The sequence below is a fragment of the Megalops cyprinoides genome, chromosome 7 (genome assembly GCF_013368585.1).
Source record: "Megalops cyprinoides isolate fMegCyp1 chromosome 7, fMegCyp1.pri, whole genome shotgun sequence".
In the NCBI taxonomy this organism is placed as follows: domain Eukaryota; kingdom Metazoa; phylum Chordata; class Actinopteri; order Elopiformes; family Megalopidae; genus Megalops; species Megalops cyprinoides.
The window spans coordinates 35,941,347-35,967,848 of record NC_050589.1 but is presented as its reverse complement, the minus strand read 5'-3'; the positions used below and the strand labels follow the sequence as shown (position 1 = coordinate 35,967,848).

The 26,502-nt window shown below is 38.5% G+C and overlaps 2 protein-coding genes across 2 annotated transcripts; both read left to right on the top strand.

Moving 5' to 3' along the window:
* The first annotated feature begins 6,755 nt into the window (after positions 1-6,755).
* hoxc6a (homeobox C6a) lies at positions 6,756-8,375 on the top strand. Its single transcript, XM_036533018.1, has 2 exons — positions 6,756-7,181; positions 7,917-8,375. The coding sequence occupies exons 1-2, from the start codon at positions 6,782-6,784 to the stop codon at positions 8,219-8,221; spliced, it is 705 nt and encodes a 234-aa protein (XP_036388911.1). The 5' UTR covers positions 6,756-6,781; the 3' UTR covers positions 8,222-8,375.
* Positions 8,376-11,391: 3,016 nt separating this feature from the next.
* On the top strand, positions 11,392-14,686 carry LOC118780494 (homeobox protein Hox-C5a-like). The gene is made up of 2 exons (XM_036533017.1): positions 11,392-11,896; positions 13,111-14,686. Exons 1-2 carry the CDS (start codon positions 11,395-11,397, stop codon positions 13,323-13,325), a joined length of 717 nt encoding a protein of 238 aa, XP_036388910.1. The 5' UTR covers positions 11,392-11,394; the 3' UTR covers positions 13,326-14,686.
* Positions 14,687-26,502: the final 11,816 nt, after the last annotated feature.

Genomic DNA, 26,502 nt, shown 5'->3' with positions numbered 1-26,502 from the left:
GACAATGTATAATACCATCCTAATATTAGAAGATAGAATTATCTGCTTATTATATGATTATTTGATTGTTTGAATGACTTTGCTTGTGTGACACTTTTGGCAACGCTAGTCTTTAGGAAGCTACTTCCTAAATGCGCCTATCAGCTTACTTTTTGGATTTCATATGAATGACATTTATGAAAGAAAAATCAACAACATTCCCCGGGGTTTCTGTTGCTTTGTTTATTTATTTTGCATGCGTTGTTTACACTTCAACACGCTTTCTCTCTCTCTCTCTCTCTCTCTCTCTCTCTCTCTCTCTCGCTCTCTCTCTCTCTCACACACACACATACACACACACACACACACACATCACCACCAACACATTAGCAGTAGTCTCGCCACTGTTTTCCTAGAGGGTTTAGTTTACTGTAGTCAACACTGCCACCTTGTGCCCACTGTTCACCAGCCACTTTCATTTAGGGTTATTTACAGCCATTCACAGAGACACTTTTCTTAAATCAAAGCAGAGCGGGTGCGCATCATGAAGCTGGTACAAACCACGTCACGCTCATCGTTTACTGCACATAGGTGTGTATCTTTAAATGTTTAAAATTCGGCTCTTGTTTTATGTGCTTGTTTGTGTGCCTTTGATGTCCATGATCAATAGCTTCAGTATTCTGAACGTCTATGTCTATAATTCGCCACCAAGACTTGTATGTTTAGGACGAGCAAAGCTGCAATACATTTTTCGCAGCTCAGCAACTCACACATCATTTCTGTAAGAAAGGCTGTAAGACACATAAGAAATGACTAAACACTCAGGCTTCAGTGGAATAACATAAAACAAGTGTGGCCACCCAAAGTGGTGGAGTAAATGAATAAACACACATACAAGTAAGGGCAGAATGTTAAAGATAAAGCTATACTAAAATTACATTTGTTCTTATCATACCTACTCCCCCTTCGCACATTTATTTTAAAAAGTGCCCAGTGTGGACGCAAATTCTTTCATGTAGAATGACATATTTATGAAGCCTGTTTTAAGCGATTGTTTTCTGAACACTTTTATATTATTTAAATGTCATGGTCCGACATCAGCACCACTATAATAACGTAATGATATATTTCAGTAGAAGGTATGCACCTGGTTACGTTCAAAGAGGAAGAAACTATGGCCAAAAACGTGCTTCTAAAAATGCTTTAATGTCCGATTTTCAACTGATTTTGCGTGTAAGTGGGGGAAAAGTGACAGGTTGGTGGATGGCTCGGCCAGGGGACGTCTTCCGGGGCTGTGCGCTGAGACAGAAATAGTCCTGAGTTTCGAAGATTACCAGAGGTTACTTCAGGACGCCGTGTGCTCAGAACAACCTTCAAAAACAGTTTCTTCGCCAGGCATCCGGTGATCGGGGCTGATGCGCTCTGACATCTGCAGAGTAGACAGACACCCCATAGTTTGTTCAATGCCAATGGAGGTATGAGCTGCGAATCATTGTTAGAAAGAGAGAAAGGGGGAGAGGTAGAACATGTACTCAGCATCAAAATCTATAATACTTGTAATGACATGGAAAATCAACAAATACAAGGAGTAATAGAACAATGCATACAGCAATACAAATAATTATTATTAGTATTGTCATGGTTGTTGTTTTGTTATCCTCATCATCACCACAGCAGTTCTTATTATTCTTGTTGAAACAAAATCTACCGGATTTTACATATGCAAGCAGAGCAATGGAAATGAACACATTGTAACTTATATGAAAAAATATGACAGATTTTCTTGACAGATTTCGGTGTACACGTCTGTGTGGAATATGAACAATTCACTGCTTCGATTTAGAGAGTTCCAACTGATTGTCGTTCAGTGGTGGACATGTGTCCCATCAAGACCAGTTGAACGCCTTGTATCTGCGCACGCTTTGTCTGAAAGCACTGTCCATCGAAGAAATGTCACCAGTCATAATTAAATTTAGACGTGTAAACTGTACCTATCAGAAACACGATGCAAATAAATTCGAAATCGTACATGTTATGGATATAAACAAATATATAAATAGATTACAAAACGAAGTAGCCTACGGAAAAATGAACATATACTGTTAACAGAAGTACACTTCTAGAATTATTTTAGTAAATCGCTCTGTTCCTCAAGGACGTAGCCATTTTCCCATTTTCAATTTTAATACATTTTAGACATTTATCCATATTATTCTAAATGCACTTATTTCCAGATTTTACCTTATACACCCTACGAATACAGCAGTAACGGTCCTGTTACGGTCAAGTTGTGCCCTAGTTATTAATAATTTATTTAATAGTAGGCCTATATTTACGGTGTTGTTTAACGTCAGTATTCGATATACGCGTTAATGTTAAATTTCGAGCAAGCAAACACGAGGATCCTTAGAAATTGGCTCAAGTTTGCTCAGGCCTACATCGTAAAGCGAACCTTGAAACCACACATGTTGTAGGAAGCGTTTAATGAAACGTTTATTGGTGTTTCGATTAATACGTATGTTTTAAAATTCACTGACCCAACCCGAATGAAACATTAGGCTAATAATGTATGCTTCTCAAAATGTGTTTAATAATTCGTCAGAGTAATGGCGATAAAGCTGCAATACGAAAGCGGCCAAAAGTGGATTTGGTCCTAAATTGCAACACGAAATATAAAGGGAAATGCTTATTGTAGAGATTCAAGGCATTCGACTGCCTGTGGCAGCCTACATTGAGCTTGTTCACGCAAAAACAAATTAGTGGCACGTTATATACCAGGATAGACTGACAGACAGATAAATAAATAGATAGATAGATGGATAGATAGATAGATAGATATTTTAATGGTGTTCAATAATTAATATTTTTACAGTAAATTAAACTCTTTCGCAACTGTTGTCATAGACCACGGGCATTCGAAATTCCTGACAGTTAACCGTGCGCGCCTACAAAGCACCGCTGTAGACAGCGAGATATGCCGCTCAAGATTTGATCTTTGATCATTCTGGTTTCAAGACGAATGAAAACAAGTATAATTACAATCATATTTTCTGAAGGCAGCCTGCAGTTGAGTATTCACGTGTCTCACGCGTGCTATTTATTTTTATATGTATTTATCATACATTAGTAACGTCACTATTACTCTTGTAATTGTAGACCAAGCACAACAACTGCGGTCCCCATTAATTGCAGGCGGGTAAAAGGTTTGAAAGCGCGTGGATAAATGGATGGCGAAGGGAGTACTAAAAGGAGGCTGAGTAAGGGCCTCAAAGATATATTAAGTGTATTAGCGAGTGTAGGAGTGAACATGAATGACTACACTTTAAAAGTTTCACTCAAGGAAGTATCTATTTCATACAACACAAAGCTACCAAAACCTGTAGGTCCATGACTGAACCCAGGCCTCTGTGACAAGATTCTAGATTACTATCATTGCTCTGGCTGTTCCGGCTTGTTTTGAAATTCCACCAGCAGTTTGACCATTGGTTTATGCAAAACGTGGAAAAAAACGTGCACAAATGACCGCTTGGTATTCAAATTCATTAACTGGTATGGTTTCATAAGTAATTACTATTTTCTTGTCTTATTATTAGTAGTAGTAGGTGTAATAGTAATGGTAGTAGTAGTAGCGGTGGTGGTGGTGTTGGTAGCATCATTATAATAGAACTGGTGTTAGTATCATCAATATTTATAGTAGTAGAAGTTATATGGTCGAACTTCTCATCGAAAGACAATCCACAGCACGATACGATCCACAAGAAATGAAAGTGAAATAGAATTTAAGCTCCATCGCCAGTTCTATATTAAAACGCTACAATGCTTGTACGATTTGACTTGCTGCGGCAAAGCCCTTGTCGCGGCCGTTCCATTTCAGCCTCAGAACTGTATCAACAAACCTTCTCGATTAGTGTGTGGGTTTCCGTGTCCGCTTTGTTCTACATTTAACAGTAGGTCAAAACGGTGATTAACATTAAGGAGGAACGGGTGACGCAAACAAACCCCAAAAATGTAAAATAAGTTTTAGAAGCCAGTGGCGCACAAAAGTGTTATATCGAATTTGAGAAGAAATTAAGTATCTTGAGAATATTTGCTTGGTAGCCAGACCTCTGTAAATAATACATTTTACATTACATTCAAGTCGCTCTGAATAAGAGCTAAATGAGTGTAATGTAATAGTAGTGGTAAATTCATGTATGGTAATGTAATAAAGGTGGTATGGTGACTTCATGTAGGCCTAATACTGTTTCCATATTATTATTTTTTAACGAAGGCTTATTTTTAAAGGTTTCGTGTCAAAATGTCGATATATTTTATTTTAGAGAGGCATGAATGTTACTTTCATTGCTGACAAAAATAATCTGTGTAGTTGACTGTGTAGTTGGATTTAGTGTGCACGTCTATTAAGGCATTTGACAATTACTAAACTCTTTGCAGTACATTGAATTTTGCCCTGTCCTATTATTCCGTTTCACCGCATGTTAGCCTTAACCATACACAGCATGTTCCTTCACAGTCTTCGTCATATGGCCTACATTAAAGTCAACGGCTTATGCGCACTTCTGAAAACATTAGTCTTTCGAGATCAAACATTTCGTTTCTGGGGGAGTGACCTGAATTCCATTTTATATCCGGCGTTAGTCCATTGGGCTATTGGCGTGAGAGTGTGACATTATATTAGCACAATATATAGCTTTGGTGCAGGTTTAAACTATTAATAATATAATTTTACGAATGAAGCAGTTGCTTAAAAGTGTAGTCAGGTATCTACATGTTGGTCGCACAAAATGAAGTAGTTTTAACTGAATTTCCATTGCCTGCCGCATATTGGCAAAGTGTTGTGATGGAAAAGTTGACAGTCACGTTGGTATTTGTTGAGCGGTCACGATTGCGGTATCAGTATGTAACCCTTCTATAAGGGTGCTGAGAGAATGTAAGTACTGACGTATTGATTCACCATTCACGGTCAACTGCGGGACAAAGCCCATTTTAAAAGAAATATTTAGTAAACCTCATCGCGTACATTATTTATTTGAGCAAGGAAGCAGTTATAGACGTTACAGGAAAATCTATAATGCATATTTTGTGTTTTTTAAACATCCCAAATATGTTCTGAATTTTTTTATTGCTAGGAATCTTTCTCCACGTCAGATTGCGCGTGTAAAGGGTAATAATCTTGTGGCCGGGAGCTGTCGCTTGTCCTAGTTGTTCGACTTTAATAGCCTACACAAGCGTTTAGAGCATTCTTTTGTTGAACAACTGCTTGACACTCCTCCTTTTAGGGCTTACTCGCTGTGAATAAGGAAAGAAGAAACACGGATAAGGTGAACCCTCACAATATTGCATTTACTTTCTTGTAAAAAAAACATTTGACCACCTGTACTTTGCAGGAACTAGAATTACAGCGAGTGCCTTAAATTACTGCATCTAATAAAAGGCATTATATTGTCATAATCTTTTCTGCCAGTGTGCGTGTGTGTGAGCGCCCGGGTGTGTACACGTCAGCAGTTAAATACCACATGCAATGTTGTTTTCTTCGTCTTTATCGTATTCGTCTCCATAAACTCAGATGAAGGTCTGTTTTACTCGAATCATTAGTCGTCACAAATTTAATGCGAGTTGTAAAATGAATACAAGTTGTTGGATCCGATTATACTGAAGTACATTGAATTACAGTGAAATTTACAGTTAAACTGGATATACGCCAGTGGAAATACAAAACACCTATAGTGTATATGCAGTAGAAATATGTCGTGAAAACAGTACATATTATTGAGATATTAATTAGTAAGCTGGTTGTTCATTTACAGCGTTTCATTTCTCCCTCTCCATCCAGAATTTGTAAACATTGGCCGATTAAATGCACACGCACTCAATCCAGACAGTACTATGATGCCCTTTTTAAAACACTGTGATTTGTTGACACACTATTCATAAGACACTACGTGAACAGGAACAGATATTGTCGGATCTATTTGTCTCATATTTTATCTCAAGCAGCTCTCGTTTAAAAAATAATCCCATTCCATTGCAGCGGAAGTACGGGTTGATCACTGTAGAAAAAGGCTATTGGTTTTTATAAAGGCGACTGTCAAGGTTACACTTTTCTTGAATTTGGTTGTCCCTCGTGTGCAAATCTAACGTATTTTCTCCTAACTGGAAGAGCCCGGAAGCCAATAATGTATTGTTACAGAGCTGTCAGGGTAAGAATCGACAGAAGCACATGCACATGCAGACAAGCAATACTGACCAGCTAAAACGTTTTACCGATGAAGCCCCAACTACACCTTTATTTTTGTCATTTTCGTTCATTTCTAATTTACGTATTCTATTCATGCATTTAGTTAATAAATGATTCGAATGTCGGCGTGCAGTAGTTTCTGATACGTTTTCTGATACATATAATAATATAATCCCATTAGTAAATAGATTTCGAACATATTCCGTTTGCATTTTCTGAATGCATTGATACTTTCTGCAATGGAATAAAAAAAAACTACTCAAGGTTTTTTTCAGTTTTCCCTTTCTACTCCCTCCTTTGGATTGGAGGAAAACGGTCAGCTGACACTGTCATATTGTCCGTCTTGGAGCGAAGCCTTAGCTATAACATTCGAGTAGTGCGTCTTCACTGAAGCCCTGAAATAAATAATACAGAAATCACACAACGCACTCTAATTGAAAGAGAGAGAGAGAAAGAAAATAGAAGGAGTGAGAGACATAGAGAAAGAGACAGAAAGAGAGATAAAGAAAGAGGAGAGAGAGAAAGAGAAGGAGGGAGAGTAGGAGAGAGGGAGAGAGGGAAGGTATGAATTCGTATTTCGCAAATCCGTCGCTCTCCTGCCATTTAGCTGGTGGTCAAGAAGTTTTACCTAACGTGCCCCTGAATTCGAGCACCTATGACCCCGTTAGACATTTCTCGTCATACGGGGCTGCCGTAGCCCAAAACCGGATATATTCCTCTCCATTCTATTCGCCTCAAGAAAACGTTGTATTTGGGTCAAGCCGGGGACCGTATGAGTATGGATCCAACGTTTTCTTCCAAGAGAAAGACGTGCTTCCTAGCTGCAGGCAAACCAGTGTGGGACTTAACGGACAGAGCTCTCTGGCCCAGGATTACAGCACGGATCAGACAAGAACAGGATCGCAGGAGCAGAAGGGAAACATTCAGATCTATCCTTGGATGCAGCGAATGAACTCGCACAGTGGTAAGTATTACAACTCCAAGAAATAAATTACGCAAATTGGCCTGTTTTACTATAGGTCCCATCAACAGAGCAAGCTACCTTTTATTACCCCATAAACCATTACTCTAACAGCGTCTTGCCGGCTGTAAAAGCCTTTTGAGGAAAGCCCATTTGGTTCAACATTGCCCACACTCGCCAAGAAATGAGAAGAAGTTTTGGGAGTGTTATATAAAGTGTATACATAGATAAAATGCTTTCATAGACACAGTTAAGTATATCTAAAACATGCATATATATTGTAAATATTGTTTACAACATGTGATTGTTTCTCTTCGTACAGACTTACAGAATTAAGAATGATGAAAATCAATTATATGAACCCTCGTTATCTTATATTAGTTGATTTATTGTTCTTAGCCCTAGATTTCAGAAAACTGGGACATTTAGTCTGTTATCAATTAGAGGAAATAAGGTTACATACTTTAAACGTTTATACATGGATGCAAGTAAGTCGACGGATGTCTGTAGACAGTTTATGGCCATGAAAGCGCTCTGAGAGATCTGCTATCTTAAAATAACGTGTATAGATGTTTACAATAATTAGATGCGCTATGCTTCTGAGCAGAACGGGGAAGTTTGTACATGCAATTCGCATTTAAATTAGCCAGTGGAATCTGTGCTGTGGTATTTGTGCGAGCATATGAGTGAGTATGTGAGACTTCACTTGCATTGTCTTTACATTTCTTTTCTCTTCAGGAGTCGGGTACGGGTCAGACAGGCGACGAGGCCGTCAGATCTATTCCCGTTACCAAACGCTGGAACTCGAGAAGGAATTCCACTTCAATCGCTACTTGACCAGACGCAGACGTATTGAAATCGCCAACGCTCTCTGCCTCACAGAACGTCAGATCAAAATCTGGTTCCAGAACCGCCGCATGAAGTGGAAAAAAGAGAGCAATCTAACTTCTCCTCTGACGGGGACTGGGTCGGCGGGGGTGACTAAGGAAGATGAGAAAAATGGCATTGAAGAAGAGACAGACGACGTGAAGAAGAAGGAATAAAAAACATTCCTTAATACTTCCTTAACTGTAACTGAACTACCTAATTTACCTAACTTTGGCATAATGATGACACGCGTTGCTGCATGAACAGGCAATCTCCCGCTCACACACTTTCTCTCTCGCCCTCACCCTCTCTGTCTCTCACACAGTAACACACACACACACACACACGCACGCACACATACACACACACACACACACTCCCTCTCCCTCTTTCTCTGTCACACACACAACTCTGCGTTATGTGCATTTCAGGTAAAATGTTTCTGGAACCTGGAAAAAATGTGGTTAATCGCTTTTTTATTTCGGTTCCTGGTGTGGCCAGTTGCTGACTACTTATGTTTCTCCTCTGTACTAACTCGTGTGGTGAAGTAAATAGAGCCCGTTTCATTATGTCGCCATTTTACGGCAAACACACTGTAGGTCCATTGAGTCTGTAAATAAATGACACATGCATCTTCCAGAACGTTTGTCCTTTTGCTGGGACTCGGATGTATGTAAATACACACGCATGGTCATTCCATGTGTGAAAGAAACAAGACAGTACATTTGTTCGTGTTATTTTTTGTATTTTTTAATTTTATGTTTTCTTATAATTTTGTACAAAGGCTTGTAGCTAGTAGCAGATTTTAAAGAAGTTATCACGGGAGCATCCATACTACCTGAATTGTTAATATATCTGTACATATTATATTTCCCGTGAGAGCTTTTGTGTGCACTCTGACGCTTCAGGTGCTTAATATTATATACTTACACCTCTGTAACGAGTAAAATATGATATTGTAATGTCACTGAAAATGAACAGGTTAACTGAAAGCAGTAAATCACATCACGTTTTATGCCACTGTATGAAAAATCAAATCCAATCACCCTTGTTCAGTATTTAATAAAATATTTTTAAAAGTTCATTCGCTTCGTCGTATGATTTTACGCACCCAGCTGGTAATGGACCTATTTTCAGTCTATGTGTTGCATTCATTTCACAATCAAAATACAACATACAAGAAGATTGCAATTACATTTTAAAACACCAAGAGACCGTTTAGCAATGAGCAACCGACCGAGTCCTAAGAGAGGTAGATAGACTTATAAGCCATTGTGGAGATATTATTTTTCAGTATTATTTGACATTTTTACCATCTGCGGAACACGGAATCCACATTATACGTGGAAACACTGATAGGCCACAAGTGAAACATTATGGATTTTAGGACCAAAAAGATCTATCGCTGCGATACACTGGGGCAGATTTCCTAGGTTTTCTGACGTTTTACCCGTTTGTTGAAAATCATTGCGATAGAATTAGATGAATCACACATCCGCTTATCTAACACTACGTACTGATTAGTAATGTTAGTAATAATAATTGTAATTACCACAATGATTATTACACAACGTTGATATATACCTCATTCCTCAATGTCATGTTTGCGCCCCTTTATAGTAACTTCCCTGCATATCCGAATTTCATGATCGCTCAGTTTTAGTGGAATGTTCATTCGCGTTAATCGGCAGATTATCGTTGCAACCAATCTAATAACATTAGTACTTTGGTCACAGTGATAAAAAAAGATGTGTCGTTATATCTCAAATCAGGACAAACCACTTCTTGTAAATGTTTACATTTTACAATTGCTGGAGTGTTGCGGGCATCGGATCGCCTAGTTTGTCACGCGAAGTGAATAATTCATGAAAAACTGGTAAATTTGTTAATTGTGCATACTCAACACTCTAAAATTAGAATCTCCGCTCACTTATGAGCAGTTTACGGTTACATGCATTTTAATGGAATATCATCACTGTAGTTTTTATTGTTCTATTAATACTACATTTCAAAAATGATTGCCTTTAATGTTTGTTTCCAGTAGTTGGACCGTGGGAATGATGCAAGATGCAGGAGATATGGCCTTGCAATATTGTCTTAAGTTGTGTGGACATATGGGAAATCCGTTACGGGGTTTTTACATCTGTACGATGCTGTTTTATTGAGATTCAAAAGCAGATGGATTCACTGAACGATTGCAGTGAATTTGACCAGAATGCAGTATTTACTTTATAATGCCGAAAATATGACGACACTTTCACACAACGTAGATAGGCTTAATTACTGAGTGATAAAAGCCAAATGCAAACAACCTCTACGTTAAGTGACGAGAAATAAATTCGAGTGGAGGCCTGTTGTTCCAAGTCAAATAATTATTTTGTTACGTTTAGCAGTATTAGTAGTATTAGCAGTAGTATTACTACCACTACTATCTAATATTGTTGCTACTATTCTTACAATGACAGAAGCATGCATTGGTCGGCCCATACCATTATGGTACACATTAATATCCAAATCTCGGCTACGAAGACCACTAGTGTAAAATTGCTGCTCACCCTATTACTACCGCTGCAAATACCTATAAATTATCATTCACAGTAACACCACTGTTACGTGTTAAATCTGTAGCATTGGTTTACTTTAATTTTAAATGGCGGTCTTATACTTTACAAAAGGAAACTGCTGACAATCCCACGTGATTTGCGATATTATTATTATAGAAGGTGGTTGCTATTCTCAAATACTGGGTTAGACAAAAGCCAGAATTCTTCCGCAGAAATGTTCAGCAGAATTTGAATGTAAAATGTACGGCTTTTGCCCGTAGCGCATGCCTTCATGAATGTCATGTCGTAGTTTTGCTTCTGGGTGAATCATAACCGATTCGGGGGTTGGGGGTTATGGCGAGTGCATCAGGCTTTGCTCCATCTCAGACACCAGATGACGCTCTCGCCCCGCTGTCTCACCCCTCTCCGTCCGGCCCCAAGATGGTCCCCACCACCAAGTTATCAGACACGTTCCTCCTATCCATCAATAACCTCCCCGGGGGGGATAAAGCCAATTTATGACTGGCCAAGATTCGCACGTGATTCTATTTAAACATCCCATATTTGGGCAGTGGACGTCGAATCAAGAAAAAAAGAAAATGATTTCCCCCACCTATAAATCCTGGCCTTTTTTAGGACAAAAGCCCCCTGAACTTCCAAAGAGCCACAAATCAAACGTAATAAATAATAATAATAATAATCACAACCGTAGATGCACAAGTTATCATAATTACTAATATCAGTGTTTAATGGCTGCTCCGTTTTAAATGCTTCCGCTTTTGTTTAGTCTTTTGTTTTTCCATAAAATGAGCTCTTACGTCGCCAACTCGTTTTACAAGCAAGCCCACGAGGCGTCTGCCTACACCATGCACAGTTTTGGCAGCTATGGATCGCTCTCTGAGCTCCATCCATCCAGTTTTTGTTACGGAGGGCTCGATCTCAGCGGAACCTTCGCCTCTCCAGCCTCTTCGAACTCCCTCAAACGGGAAGAGATGAACACGAGTCTGCATGGCAGTCCGGACGCCCAGCCACCATCACGGTCCCAGGCTTGCTCGGCTGTGGGCTCCCTTAGACGGTCCGTGAACGCAAACGAGCAGCGCTCTCCCAGTCTTGGTCTGTTCAGTCAAAAAAACGAGGTCGATACGGAGCTGAGTTCAGAGAGCAAGCCCAGCGGCAACACCAGAGCAGGCGAGATCAAAGTTGAAACCGTCCAGCCAGTGACACAACAAAATAATTCGAGCCAGCCTCAGACCAACCGCCAGCAGCCGCCGATATATCCTTGGATGACAAAGCTACACATGAGTCACGGTAAAGTTTGATCTTTTTAAAAGGGGTAAAAGTATAGCTTTTTCACTCTGTCTTCTACCTCTCCCGTTTACCTCTCTGTAGTCCATTCACAGTTTTTCTTCTTGAGTTTTATAGGCCGTACGGGGGAAATAATAAAACTCGTGGTCGTAAATTTTATGACAAAGGCATCAATTGCTCGTAAAGCTGTCCTGTTACGGCGAAGAGGCTATCTTCGTCCAAATTTATGACAGCTTAATTGGATAAGAGAAAGACAAGTCGCTTCAAAACCAACAAACAGTGTATTTGTGATATAATATTTAGATGCACTAGTTAAAGTTATCATTAGTATGTTTATTGTTCTGTTTGTAAGGGGTAGAAAAACTATCCAAGCAAGCCTTTAACTGTGACTGAGTATTCAGACAGGAGAAAAACGGAAAAAAATCTGTTGCTAGTGAAGATGACCATGCTGCCCTTGAGTTGAACTTTTCACCCCGAAAACTACACACAGCTGAATGATGAAATATAACGTGTAGTCACTTTAGGGAACTGCTACCACAATTATTAGTAGCAGCAGCAGTAAGAGTAGTAGTTATAATAGGACTTGTTGTAATTGTCGTAGATGTAGTTTTGCAGACTCTACTGTTACTCTACAGGAGTTGCATATTCTCTTTTTGTCAATTTTAACGCCACACTGAATCAACTATTCATTTCTCCAGACTGACTAAATAATATGTGAACAATGCACGCTTAATAATTGAGATTGCAAAATAGCAGGGTTTTCAAGTTGAAATGTTGCTGCATTGATCTAATCACTGATTGTTATACCACTCTCCGTTTTAGTCCTTATTAGTTTCTAAAGACTGTTCATTATTTCATGATTTCATATTCTCCACCATTTGTTCATCCATCTATGCCGTTATTAATGTGTTAATTGAAAAAGTCATCTTAAATGTCTGGGAGGTAGTTTATACTTATTACAGTGTGCCTTTTGTAGCATTTGTAGTAAGCTAGTAACTGAGACTGTAGCAGTAGTTGTAGCTACTGATCTTATCCGCAACTCTCACTGAATGTGATGCATGCCTTTTGGGTCATACGACACATTTTTTCAAAAACATACGGTAACAGTTCTGTTGACCTCAGTTACTCTGTTTAGCTGATCCAATGTATCTCATGGTTGAGAAATTAATTATTATTATTTTTGCTTGTTTGTTTGTTTTTCCCCGATACCACTCCAGAATCTGACGGTAAGAGGTCAAGGACCAGTTACACCCGCTACCAGACTCTCGAGCTGGAGAAAGAGTTTCATTTCAACCGGTACCTGACTCGTCGCAGGCGTATTGAGATCGCTAATAGCCTCTGCCTGAACGAGAGGCAAATTAAAATCTGGTTCCAGAACCGGCGCATGAAGTGGAAGAAGGATTCAAAGATTAAAGTGAAGGAATCTGTTTAGAACGCCTGAGGGATTACGTTGGCCTCAAAGCGAATTGTTAGAAGAGGAAGTGGAGAATGAAACTGCTAATGAAACATGAAGGCATTCAAACTCACTTGCAGCACCAGCCCTGTGCTTTGAGCAGTAAATTATTTGCATCTGTCTATGTTTTTGGAATGTTTATGTGTAATTTATTTCTATTCATAGCCCACGTATATAATTTTATTACTGTCATTACTATTTCTAATATTCTTGCAGTTATTTTGTGTAATGAAATGTGACATTCAAGTGATACATATAAGGCGGAGCTCTAGCTCTCTCCTGGCTAAGGCCACACCCCTTTCCTGCCCAACAAAAAGAGAATGGAAACGAGAGTCATAGAACTTTGAATATTTTAATTTATTGTAATGGTTTTGATTTGTATTATGTAACGAAGTATACTTGTAATTCATTGTGCTATACTGTGTTCTTATATTGAGTGGCCCCATGACGAAGTAGGAAACGAAACTATGGTAGCTAAGGGCAACTAAATTTAAAGCATCTTCGTCCTCCAAGGGTCGAAATGAATCTCCCCTTCAGGTGTTTACGTTTCAGAAGCGTTTTAACAAGTCTTACGTTTTCACATTTTCATTCATATTTCTGCGACCATCGAACCGGGAAATCTTGTTAAAGCAACGACATAGTAACCTGTTTGAAGTAATGTTTCAAAGTTAAACTAAAGTCGTATGATTGGGTGCATTGTATTACGGCAGCAAATTGTAGTAGGCTGCATGATTTCCGCTCTTGCCATGTATTGAATAGGCCTATACTTTAAATTTTGTAACTCAGTACAGATTTGAATCAAATAATGCTCTGCTAAACAATCGCAAGTCGTGGGCCCTGCGTCTTCCCCGCTCCAAAATTCAAATGATAGATATCTATATTATGCATATAATCTATTATCATGTCATACTATCTTTCCTGTCAGATAGGCACCACTTAGTTATCAAATTACAAATAAAATAATTCCCGCCAGAACTCAGATTCAGTTGGCTGCATAGAGGCAATAGCCATTTGTTTATTGTTATAAAGTGAAATTGACAAATTCGAGTGTACCATATGATTACTTACATCTTTTTGGAACTCCAGCATGAGATATCCTCCTTTTATGAAGTCAAAAAACTTTTTTTGCTCCTTGTTGGTAAACCGCTACAATACAAATATTTCTTTAATGTGTTCTGGAGCAAACAGATTGCTATACTGTGACGAAGTGAATAGCCTGCGCTAACAAATAAGGACCAATCTTTTTGTTTGTTTCAGAAACGTGAATAAATTCTTAAAGTCCCTCCATGTAGCTCGACTTTTACATCTGAGGACATGTAACAAAACTTTATTTCTTCGAAAGGCCAGTAAATCATTGTGAGTTTTTATCCAGGACGCCTGTAACTTGGCCTGAAGTTGATAAGTCCTGGCTAAAAGTAACAGTGTGTATTGTTGTTATGTAAAGCTTTGCTTGTGTCACAAGTCCTAATATTTTATGTGCCATTGATAAAAACACATATTTGTATTGCTATTTAAGGACTGGAAAAATTGAAAGCTCCTCAGAAGTGAAAATATTTAACAATTAGAAGTGTGTGACTGAGTTGGAGCTATAGTTGCACTTTGACCAATTTCGCGTCTGATTGATTGCATCACTATTGACCAATGGGAAACGTTATGGGGCGTGCAAGGAAAAATCATTTAAATCTGGTTGGGACTTAATGTATCAATATTATTTCTATAATGTTGCTATATTTGAATATTAATTTGAGCGAAATCTCAGTGGATGCTTATTTTTATCACGAGACGTATATGAATAGCTGTATTTTTTAATCAGAAACAATACAATGAAGTGGACTGATGATACAACAATGTGTTACAGTATAGCTAAGTTATTGTGTCAACTCATTTGAACCCTAATAGAACTTTGTGAAGATAGCATGCTGGAAGGAACAATGAATTAGTTCAAATTTGTATATTTGTGTATCACAAAATAAAATATACAGTATTACGAATTCAATTTGTATTTGCAGTTTGTGTATTTTTTCGTACCTACTACCGTGTGCTTGATTTGTAGACTACATATTGGGACTGGTTCGTTCTACCGTAAAGCAATAACAAATGCAAAAACTTGCAATTAAAGAGGAATTACCAAGAATTTAATGCCCAAACTAAGATGTTCAGATTCAAATGTCGTCTTCAGTATGGAATACAACCGATCAAAGTTAAAAGGTTTGCGCTAGATTGAATCAACCGCTTTATCAGTCTATTTGCTGAAACAATTCAAAACGTCTCGGGCTTTCTTGTACACCCACTTTACACATATATTCTTTATGATATAGGATCCATGCATATAGGTTGTTGGCGTTTTGCATGGCTTAACGAAAAGCAGCTTCAAATTCTTTCAAGAAAAGTTCGCCTGGGTTTCTGCCCCATTAGCCTGAAAATGGTCGATGTTTGTCCTGGCCTTAAAGCGGAAAAGCGTCTGTGTTTTGTCATCTTCCATGTCGCGAGCTCCAGATTCCATGGGAATCATTTACAGTAGGCCTGCACACGAATGCCTTGCGTGTGGAAGTTAATGGCCCCTAATAAAACTTTACAACATATCTTTGCGCCTCTTACGCAATGCTAATTATTTCCTCTCTCAGTAGAATGCGGGCAGTAGGCCCGTTCACGTGAATGCAACAAAGAGTGAGAGAGAGCGAGAGAGAGAAATTAGCACTTTGTCTTGGATATGTGATTCTCTTTCTTCTCAAAATAGTTTTACTGAAACCCCAACGCTGTAGACTGTCGAACTGAAGAATTTTTTTAGCTGTGTACATTATGGTAAATTGTAAGCCACTGTTATCAGTATTCCTATATTGAACAGTATTTGAGATGTGTATAAGTCGAAAGCGCAAATGATTTTCGCTCAAAATATGTATCTTGTTGCCAGATAAGAAACGCTTATACAAATACACGTGGTGTTTTTGTCTGCGAACACCTACACTGAAAATACTGCGTATGAACTATTTTCAGTTAAACATTTTAAGTAATGTTTAGTGGATATAGTGGAATGGTATACGCGGTCGAACCTTTGAAAATTAAAAGTACATAACAATCTAAATCCGATCTAAAAGTCACTGTGTCCCAAATGGTCTAATTAGCTGACTAACTTCAAACATCATTCCGAAAAATGAAAGAACTCCTGGCAGCCCGTGAGCAGGAAGCCAAAATGTCTAGTTCTCTGTATGCTTTCAGTATATGGCCATAAGCCGTAGGTAGCACAGTGGGCTCGCCTAATTAATTATCCTCCTTTACTATTGCCCCATGCAATTTTGAGTTTAATCCTCTAGTTAGTGTTACATATTGCTCAAAGAGAACTGCTTTTCATTAATAAAGACGCCAAGTTTCATATGCTGCGTTCATTGATTCAGTAAGTGAGCCTGACATTTCCTTTTAACCTGTTCCATGTTTGGGAAAAAAAAGAAAATCACTCACCCGTTTTTACTTGTGGTTTCACTTTACAGTCCCAGTGTGATAAAAAGTAGCCTGCACTCTTTAAGAACAAGCTATCTCTGTACTCACACAGACATACTCTCGGGTTTAAAGGACGTGGCTTTTGTGTTTAAATTCCTTTTTTTTTCTGTCTTTCTTTTCCTCTTTTCCTGTATTCTAAACTTTTGAACGTTATTTATGCCAAATGCCTCAAGCAGACACCCTGAGTGGTTCGCGAGGAACACGTGGTGTCATTAAAGTAGGTTTTATGGTTTGGACGAGCTGACAAACCCTCAATATATTTACATCATATATAATCTTAACTGTCCGGATTCGCAGCTGCTGGTTTCTCTTATCTCGAGGACAGGGGCGGTTAGTGTGGATTACCTCGCCAGCCTCTTTGGACTCGCATTCGACTCTCACAAATGGATCCCAGGCTGTCGTCGTAAGTTAACAATCTTGTTTCTCCAGCGACTAATGAAATTGATACCTTTCCCTGTAACACCCGAGGGGGAATTAATTAATTTAATATTACTTTGCGGGTTTGTTTCATGTCCTGGATTCTAAACCAACATATTTAAATTTTGTAATATATCGAACAAGAAGTTTTGATGGAGTATTTAAAAAATATTTCTATAAAATAATATAAATGAGTAGTGGTTAGTTCAATGTTACCAGTCTTTGCGTCCTGGCCTCCCAGATTATGTGCCTTAATTAGCAACAATACATTCTTCGTACTATGTCGTGTTTCTTCTCGAGTGACAATGCCACAACCTTTCTCTCGGTGCAAGTACAGTAGAGTCTCTGTATGTTTGATTTCGTCGTTGGTGGTGTTTTTAGGAGTAGGGTGTTTTGTATTAATATTAGAGTTAGTTTAATAGTTAGATATGGTTAATATTTGTGCAACTTCACAGTTTTTTCAATATTATGGTAAATTTCAGTATTAATCAGTAATTAGTATTAATAGCAGCAAATGTTTCTAAATGTAAACCATAAATCATTATAAGCAACAAAAACCTGATTATGAATATTTTCTGGAAAAACACCATTTTCAAAAAATAACTTTAACAGGAAGCATGACTTTTTGTCTTTAAAGTAGGTGTTGGTACTTTTACTACTTGTTCATGATATACAGTCTGCTACAGTTTGTTTTTTAACCTGTATATTGTAAAACAACATCTGCTGTGCTTACATAAACAACATAAACTAGGAAGACAGCTGTGGTGTCAGGGGCCCCAAAGCCATTGGATGCTCAAAGTTAAGGGGTCCTCAAATAGTAGAGAGAAGAAATTTCCCACCATCACAAGGACTCAGAACACCACATTTCAATAGTATATTTAAAGAAGCTCCCAGTCTTGGGTTAGCATGTCTGGAGGCCCCATGTACAACTATCATTTCAGTTAATAATAAGAAGATGATTGATTAAATTTATTAGGTCCTGTCATCCATACAGAAGTGCTTTACGGTCTGAGGAAGGTGATGGTGTCATTTACACAGCAGTGTAAGGTAGTAAGGAGTTGTTTGTAGTTACAGCTACCACCAATGTGTAATACCCCTTACATTACATTACGTCCTTTAGCAGACGCTCTTACCCAGAGCGAGGGGCATATTACCCACTGGAGTAATATATGGCAGCCATTTTGCCCTAGAATAGCAAATATTTTACCACACATTGGCCGATGGAGAAGAAGATTTTAATTAAACTAATTAGGCTGAGGAATGATTAGGTGGATAGATTGAAAAGGCCAGATCAGGGAATCTGGCCAGAGCAACAGAGAAAGCCAGTTTCTGAAGTAGATAAGGACTATTGTTGTCAGTAAGTATTCATGCTGGAGCCATCAGTATTATGCTTATTCACGTGATATTTTTTGTATGGCCAGTACATTCATTTTCTATTTCAAACCATATTCATAAGATGCAAACTAAAATATTTACTTTAGATTACGTATTTATCTATCTATCTATCTATCTATCTATCTGTCTGTCTGTCTGTCTGTCTGTCTGTCTGTCTATCTATCTATCTATCTATCTATCTTTATCAACATCTTAATACAGATGTTTTCAGCATGCTAGCTAACTACAGAGGCCTATAGAGTGTCTGATACACTGGACATTTTACACATTTTACATTGCCTGTATAATACTGTACTCCATTGAATAATTATTTTTAGAATCAAAAACTCAAAACCACACTAATGCTGCTGAAGGAGAAGGCAGAAGTGGTCACCTCCTCTCCACAGTCTATGTTCGAGTTGTAATGAAGGCAGTGGCATCGTGTTGAATGGCCATAATATGAGTATAGCATACAGAGCTTTTTCACTGGAGGGCAGAAGCAGGCTAAATCCACCCTGCTCTGGTTTACAGCCCCAGTGAGAATGCTGAAGCTGGGTGAAAGCATTGAGCTTGTTGACCTCAGCATGGTGCCACAATGAACTGCTGTTATGCCAGGTCAACTGACTATGGCTTTGCATACAGAAACATGTATTCTCGAGCCACTAGCTTATTAATGCGATCTAACTAGCTAGTGTTATTACATACAGGCTGTCAGTTGGGTCAAACCCAACTTCAATTAAGTTTCTTTAAGAAAAATAACATGCAAATGAGCTCCCTCATATGCTCCATAAGCATGTATCCAGAGCTAGGAAGCCAGTGCATGATAAAAAGAAAGCATATCTGTATAAGTCATTGTAAAGATTGTTGCTATCAAACATGAATACAGCGACAGGGGGGGCAACAATAAACAAGTAGTTAGACCAGCGAACACAGCCATTTGTCCTTGTTACAGCATGGGGTTGTTTAGTACTTTTGTCTTTCAATTCCAACCGGAGCCTGTTTCATTGTATGTAAATTCTGTGTGATAACCAAGAACCCGCCTCTGAAAACAGACTGTAACATACAGGACCAGTTTCAAACCAACACTGAGCCAGCTCTGGCCAAGGTGCAATGGACAGTATCAACTAACTGAAGAACAGACATTCAAAGGATGGCCTACAAAGTTGCACAAAAAGAATTTAATGTAATATGTTTCAGATCTGTGGTGACATGGGCCGTATGTGTGTGTCTCTCCTGTCTTTGGTCCAGTACGGACATGGAGGATGTCTGTTAGCAATGTATGTTTCCCCTGTGACTTCTGAAGGATGTACAGCAATTACAGATTATTTTGATTGACCCTGGATATGTACTGCCATGTGATCTGGTAACCATGGGTAACTGTGATAACAACAGAATTTGAGGACATGGAAGATAGTTTTTGTTATATCCTGTTAAATGATGCTTACAATCCTGGTATGGAGTAACAGTCACAGGCCTGTGGTCTTTAGAAGAAACCTGTTTTGTGACATGGTAACTGAGCATCTGCAGGGCCCAACATTTTGTCCAGCCTGGTCTGTCAATTTTTCCATCTGTTAACTTCATTTCAAGTAACTCGACAACTGAATAACTTTGTTGAAAGCTCTACTGGCTATTTTTTTTTCTTTTGCCGCCGTTGCTTAATTTGATCTTTTTCATCACTCTCACAAACAGCCTCAGGTCAGGGTCTAGACCTAGACAACATGCATGAATCATGCAGAAACCAGGACACCCCCAGGATGAAGATCAAAAACTCCTGATGTATCAAAGCTATTCTCGGCAATATGCTTTAGGGTCTGGATAGGCCAGTTAACATGACACACTGAAAAATATCCACACAATGGACACAAGTTTTTATTGACTGTGTTCTGTCGTCCGGTTTATTGGGCTTTCCTGCTGAAAAGTTATACCCAGGAGTTATTTGTCTTCCTCCCTGCCTGTAAATGCATTAGAAAGAAATGTCAGGGCAATATCACTTTGGTACAGTTGTAACACAATGCAGGTGAGATTTCTGACAGAGTTTTGGACTTTCTGAAGCCCAAAGTTTTGAAACTCAAAGAATGTGGCTCTGCTGCTGTGACAAAAAAGATTCCCATTTTAGATGACAAAAAGCAGTGACTTAAAAATACAATTTGCATTTAATTACAGCATATAATTCTGGGAAAAAATGACTCCTTAATGATTCCAATAAAGGGGTCGGTTAGGGATGGAGCTGACATATGGTGAAGGATGATCTGTAATTATGGGTATGGTCTGATTGGTAAGCATTTGGCTCAAAATTTAGGTCTTACACACATCCATGAAAACATGTGAGACATCTTGCACGATTGTATGGCAGCTTTTGGACATTCACTGAAAGCCAGCCACTGCACCAAAAGATGACTTTCTGTGCCTTACAGACCTTCGCTAGATTCAGTCAAAACTGCTAAGTCATCTGTAAAGAGAATCTTTTAGTCTGAAAAACGTCCCAGATTAAAACTGAAATACAGTAATATGTGTTTTCCCCTGAAGATGACTTCGTGATTTGATTAAATCCAGGGGTCACTTTATTGTAATACAGTGCTGGATTGAACAGGATTCTCTTTTTTTTTGTTTTGTTTTTACTGAATAGCACAGTGACTATTCCCCTACAGCAATTCAGAGGTTTTTGTCAAGGGGCTCAGGCAGGGACTCAGGCTCAGACAGGAGGGCACGATGAACAAGGTGAGTTTGTTGTATCCAAAATGGTATCCATAAACAAGGTCAGAACAGGCAAAGTCAAAAACCAGGGAAAAACACGGCGAGCAACAACCAGAAAACAGATACAAAAAATCGAGGTCGAGAGAAACAAGCAGGGTCGCAAAAACGGGCAGGCAAAACAGAACAAAGAACGGCTGGTAGCGAAACAGGAGGACTGAGACAAACTAGCAAAAGAGCACGCAACAAACAGGGAATATATAGGGCAAGTCAGATGAGGGGATGAGATGCAGGTGTGCAGGCAGGCAGGTGATCAAGCACAGGTGGGCGGAGACAGGGCGGAGAACAGGGCAGGGCTGGAACACAGGGGAAAACAGTAGACAAGAGCACATGGACAGCGAAAACAACAAAGCCGGCTAAGAAGCCACCGGACTGACAGTTTTCTTTAGTCCACACAACTGACAGTAACCTTGAACCTAATATATAATGCTCCTTTCTGAAACAAGTGGTGCTACAATACATTTCAAACAGCCTGGTGGTGGTGTTGTACAGACTCAGCATGTGTCTATTGATCCTCTTACCCACACTATTTCTTAACCTCATTCCATGCCCATGTTTGTATGGAATGTACCTTGCACAGAAGAGATAATTTTTTGATGGATAAATAGATGAGATAGACTAATGCCTGGGTTTAGTTATTTTAATTACTTTTAACATTGACGTACAGATGAATACATCATATATGTCAATACAAGCACAGTTCTTTTTCATTTTGATGATTGGTAAACTGATCAAACTGTGCTTGTGAAAAATGAACAGTTACATGTAATTGTGACTTAAAGTTAAGTCCAAATATTAATGGAACCTGTGCCTTTGAATTATGAACAATTATCCTGAAATGTCCCAGTATAGGAGTGACAGACAACATATTGCTTTAATTACTTCAATGTCCCATGCCACAGAATTGCTACACCTTACCACTGTGTATCAATGTCTACGAATGAGAGGAATATTAGTGACATACTCATTGTAAATGTCTGACCTTTTTTGAAATGTAACACTACCAATAAGCGATGTGTATATGCATGTGTGGGTGTAAATGCCTGTGTGGATTTATGTCTATATGTATGTGTGCACACACGTTTCCATAGGTGCATGCAAATGCACATGTTTATGTATGTATACACTTCTAGAAGGCACACGTTGCTTATGTGCTTGTGTTTCTGACAGCATATGATATATGCAGAATCAGCAGTGGTACCTTCTGGAAACTTAATGACTTTTCCTGCGGTGCTATAGATCCAGGTTCAGGAAGTACATCTCAGTCAGGAATCCCTGGACCCTCTGCCCCCTGCAGTTTGAATATACCGGCACAATGAAAGCAGAAAATGCAAAGAAAAACATGTTTCCTATACCAAAATCCTCAAATCCAAATGCTGATGTTCTTAGATCGGTATGTCAACATACAGTCCACAGATCCAAAAATGAAATTTGTATAAGCTTAATGATAGAAAATTTTTTGCATTGATCTTATTGCATCTTTTATATCATTTCAAATTTTGCAGATATTGCACTTCAAGCAAGACTGTGATGATAAGACACATGATGAAAAATACATATACAGTACTTATAAAAACTATAGGAGGCACTGGGTAACCATTTAATGCTTCATGACTGCTGCTCTTGGTTCCATATCCTGTTAGCACGGTCCTTATTAAGAGTAAAACATAAAGGGTATGGTATGATCAGAATAACATCGATAGCTCATATTTAAACATGAAACTCTGTGCAAGTTGCTTCACAGTTGTCTTCTTGAACACATACATTCCTTGCCTGAAGTTCTAAGAGTTGGAGAAATGAAAATGACATGGACAGCTACCAACCCTTGGTTTTCTTACAATTTGGACTTTGTGTAAATGTAATTCCATCACATTAACACATTCACTGTCAACAGTGAAATAAAGTTGGCAGGCATTTCACTCACTTGTAATGTTGGCTTACTGCAGCTCAGACTACAGTACTCCACATCATTCAGGCCTCTTATATTTACATACAGCATGGAAAAGTATTTGCAGCCTCAACCATAAATAATGGCACCCTGTGGAAAAGAGTTTCTTTACTACCCAAAGGCCACAAAAAAGGATGAAAACTGGACTGTAATCTAAGAATAGATTAACATGCGCCAGCCATTCAATGTAATTATTTGGAGCAGGATGGAAGAATTAGATCTCATCAAAGAGCATGCTCTTTTTTTCAAAAGGTAACAATTTTACTGATGTTAGAATGATAGAATAAGCCACTCTGTGACAATTGTGTGAGTGAACATTTTTTAGCCAATGGAGCTTGACCATCCGTGGACCTCATCTTCGGCAGTAGGGTATACACTTGTACTGTGAGCATACGTTTGGTTTCTGTGGTTTGAGTGACTGCTGTGATTACTTGATCATTAATGTTTGATCAATTCATGTTAATGTCTGTTTGCACAAACAGCATGCATGGGAGGCCCACAACAGTTATCCAATAGGGGGCACTGTTTTACACCCTCCATCTTTTCATCTCAGAAATTGAGGAACTGGTTATATTTAATAATATAACCTTACTGGATCAGCCATTTCATCCCTTTTTCAGTTAAGGTGCACCTGGGCCTGATACCTGTCACACTGTGCCCTGTAAGTTCTCAAATTCCAAACACATTGTGCCATTCCAGTTATTTAATTAACTTAATTACACAAACCAGCACAAGCCCACCAGTTCACAGAGGGCTTGAATACATTTCAGAATACAGGAGTTGTTGTCAGCCATTTGTGTCATTTCTGTACTGTGGTGTAATAATGGGTGTTACTGTATGTTTGATACCTTATCTGATTTCTAACTAAGGGAATAAGAAGTACACCATCAAAGTGATCAGGGATTTACACCTTTAAAAACAGAAATATATCTCTAATTTCGTTATATACATTTTGCAAAATTGAAAAAGATCATTCTCAACAAGCAATGAGACAACATAATCATAACAGAAGAATCAATGGTAGTGAAGCACTCAGGCAAATGCACATGTGTTTTCACCTGGGAAACAGGTCTTCTTCAAGACAAACAAGGTTTTACAACACAATCTGCAATATACCTGGAGATGTCTAGAGAAATGCTGCTCTAAGTTTGATCTGGGCAAACACTGGGTCAATAGAAAAATCTTTCATTAGTAATGATACCATTAAAATACCTGAAATGACTTATGGTTTTCTGTAAAATTGTGAGGTGTAAACAATATGACAATATGTGGACACATGTAAGTATGACCACGTTACCAGGGACTTGCTCTTTTTCTGATAGTATTCTATTATAGAGAAGCCGATTACTTTTTATAGTTTAAAGAAACGACTACCTAGACTTCAAGACCAATAAAAAGGCTATCGCCAGTCTTTCATTTGTAATACCGGTTAAAACAATGGAAAATAGACAATAATTTGTTGAGAACCACTTTTAATTGAATCTTTTAAACCGCAGTTTGATACCTCTTTTCAATTCAGTTAAATGTAATAATTTAATACCTCTTATCTTTTCTTCACCGATACTTAAAACTGATAGTATAAGTGTCCGGAGATGTCAAACCACCACAGTTTCAGTTAACAACTCAATCGAACCTGACGAGCCGAGTTCATTTGTTACTGAAAACAAGTGACTAGCCATTCACATAAGCACATGATTTCAGGCCTGCACAGCCAAGTTTCAAAGACATCATTGTCCATGACGAGGCCAGAATAAGGCAAAATTTACTTACGAATACGAATCATAGGAGCACTATACTGTACATATTCCGTTAAATAGCTCCGATTAAAAGTGCTGCTATTGGAAGCGGCCACCATTTGGCCATCTGAGAGGTAGTTAAGGCGTTTTTGATGCTGCGATCGAGCCACGTCATAGCTCTCTTTGGAGACTGTATACATTTACATCAAAAGACGCAAGCATTCAATGCAAGACTCATAAAAGATAAGAACTTTTAATTCTGCGATTTTTCTCACTGCTGAAATTCTGAAAAATAAATGAATTGTATGAGCTCTTCATGTTTTACAGTAGGCTGTAGTTTATTTGAATATAATACTTATAATGGGTATAGATAAATCTTCTTGTTCACACAACATAACACAGTACAGATATTCGTTTTACTTATGTATTTTTAAATATATTCATCGATAACAGAAATAATATGATAAAAAAGCACGTTAAAAACGTGTTAAACTACTTTTACTTTCGCAACTGCCATCCGCTAGATCGGCGGCTAAGATGGGGCATTTTCGTTGTGCGAGATGATAGTTTGAAAACGATTATTGAGGCAACCAACAAGGTTCAGAACCGGTAGATCTACGTGAAAGGCGTTAAAATCCATCCAAAATGTAATGTTTTCATTCGAATGGAACCAGGACCGTGAAGAGAGTGTTTTGGGGAGGTTGTCCAAAATCAATGCACTATTTTGGCAGGATTTCGATCCTTCACTGACTTTCCATTTAAGATACTAATATTTATAAGTTTTTATTTTATTTTATTGCAGCCAGTGATGGCAACAAAGTGAAAAATAATAATGTTGTTAAAAATAATGTTATACTAACGCTGACCATTTGTGAAAAATAAGATAGATTACAACGACCCGTTTCGCCAGTATCGTCCAAAGGTGTTTGCTGATATAAATTGTCTTCAGGTTCGTGTGACCCACTGTTTCTTCGGTCGTTTCGAGCAAAGCCATTCGTTCAGTGTCACACATTCAATCATCTCAGACCACCTTTTGTGCTATGAACGCAACATGACCAGGAATGTGGAATTCTGGGTGGCTCTTTCCACTCCTGATTGCATGTCATTAGTGCTGTCCTCTTAACTGTCACACGTCTCCACAAGTCAACGGAAATGTACATCAAATGCACGAATATTGCGTTTTTAAAAAGGAAAACATGGTTTAAATATATGAAGCCCACAGCTTCATATTCATGATTGTATTTTAAATGCGCCGAATATAGGCCATCAGAAGAATGTAACTGTTCCCGGCATATGTTGACAGGCATTCCAAGTCCTAGCATAAGAATAGTAAAATACTGTTTTCATTACTGTAACGTGTTGTGTGTTCTTTTTTTTTCGTTTAAATCGCTCATTGGCGTCTATCATGAAGTTAACGCAAGGCGAACAATGTGAG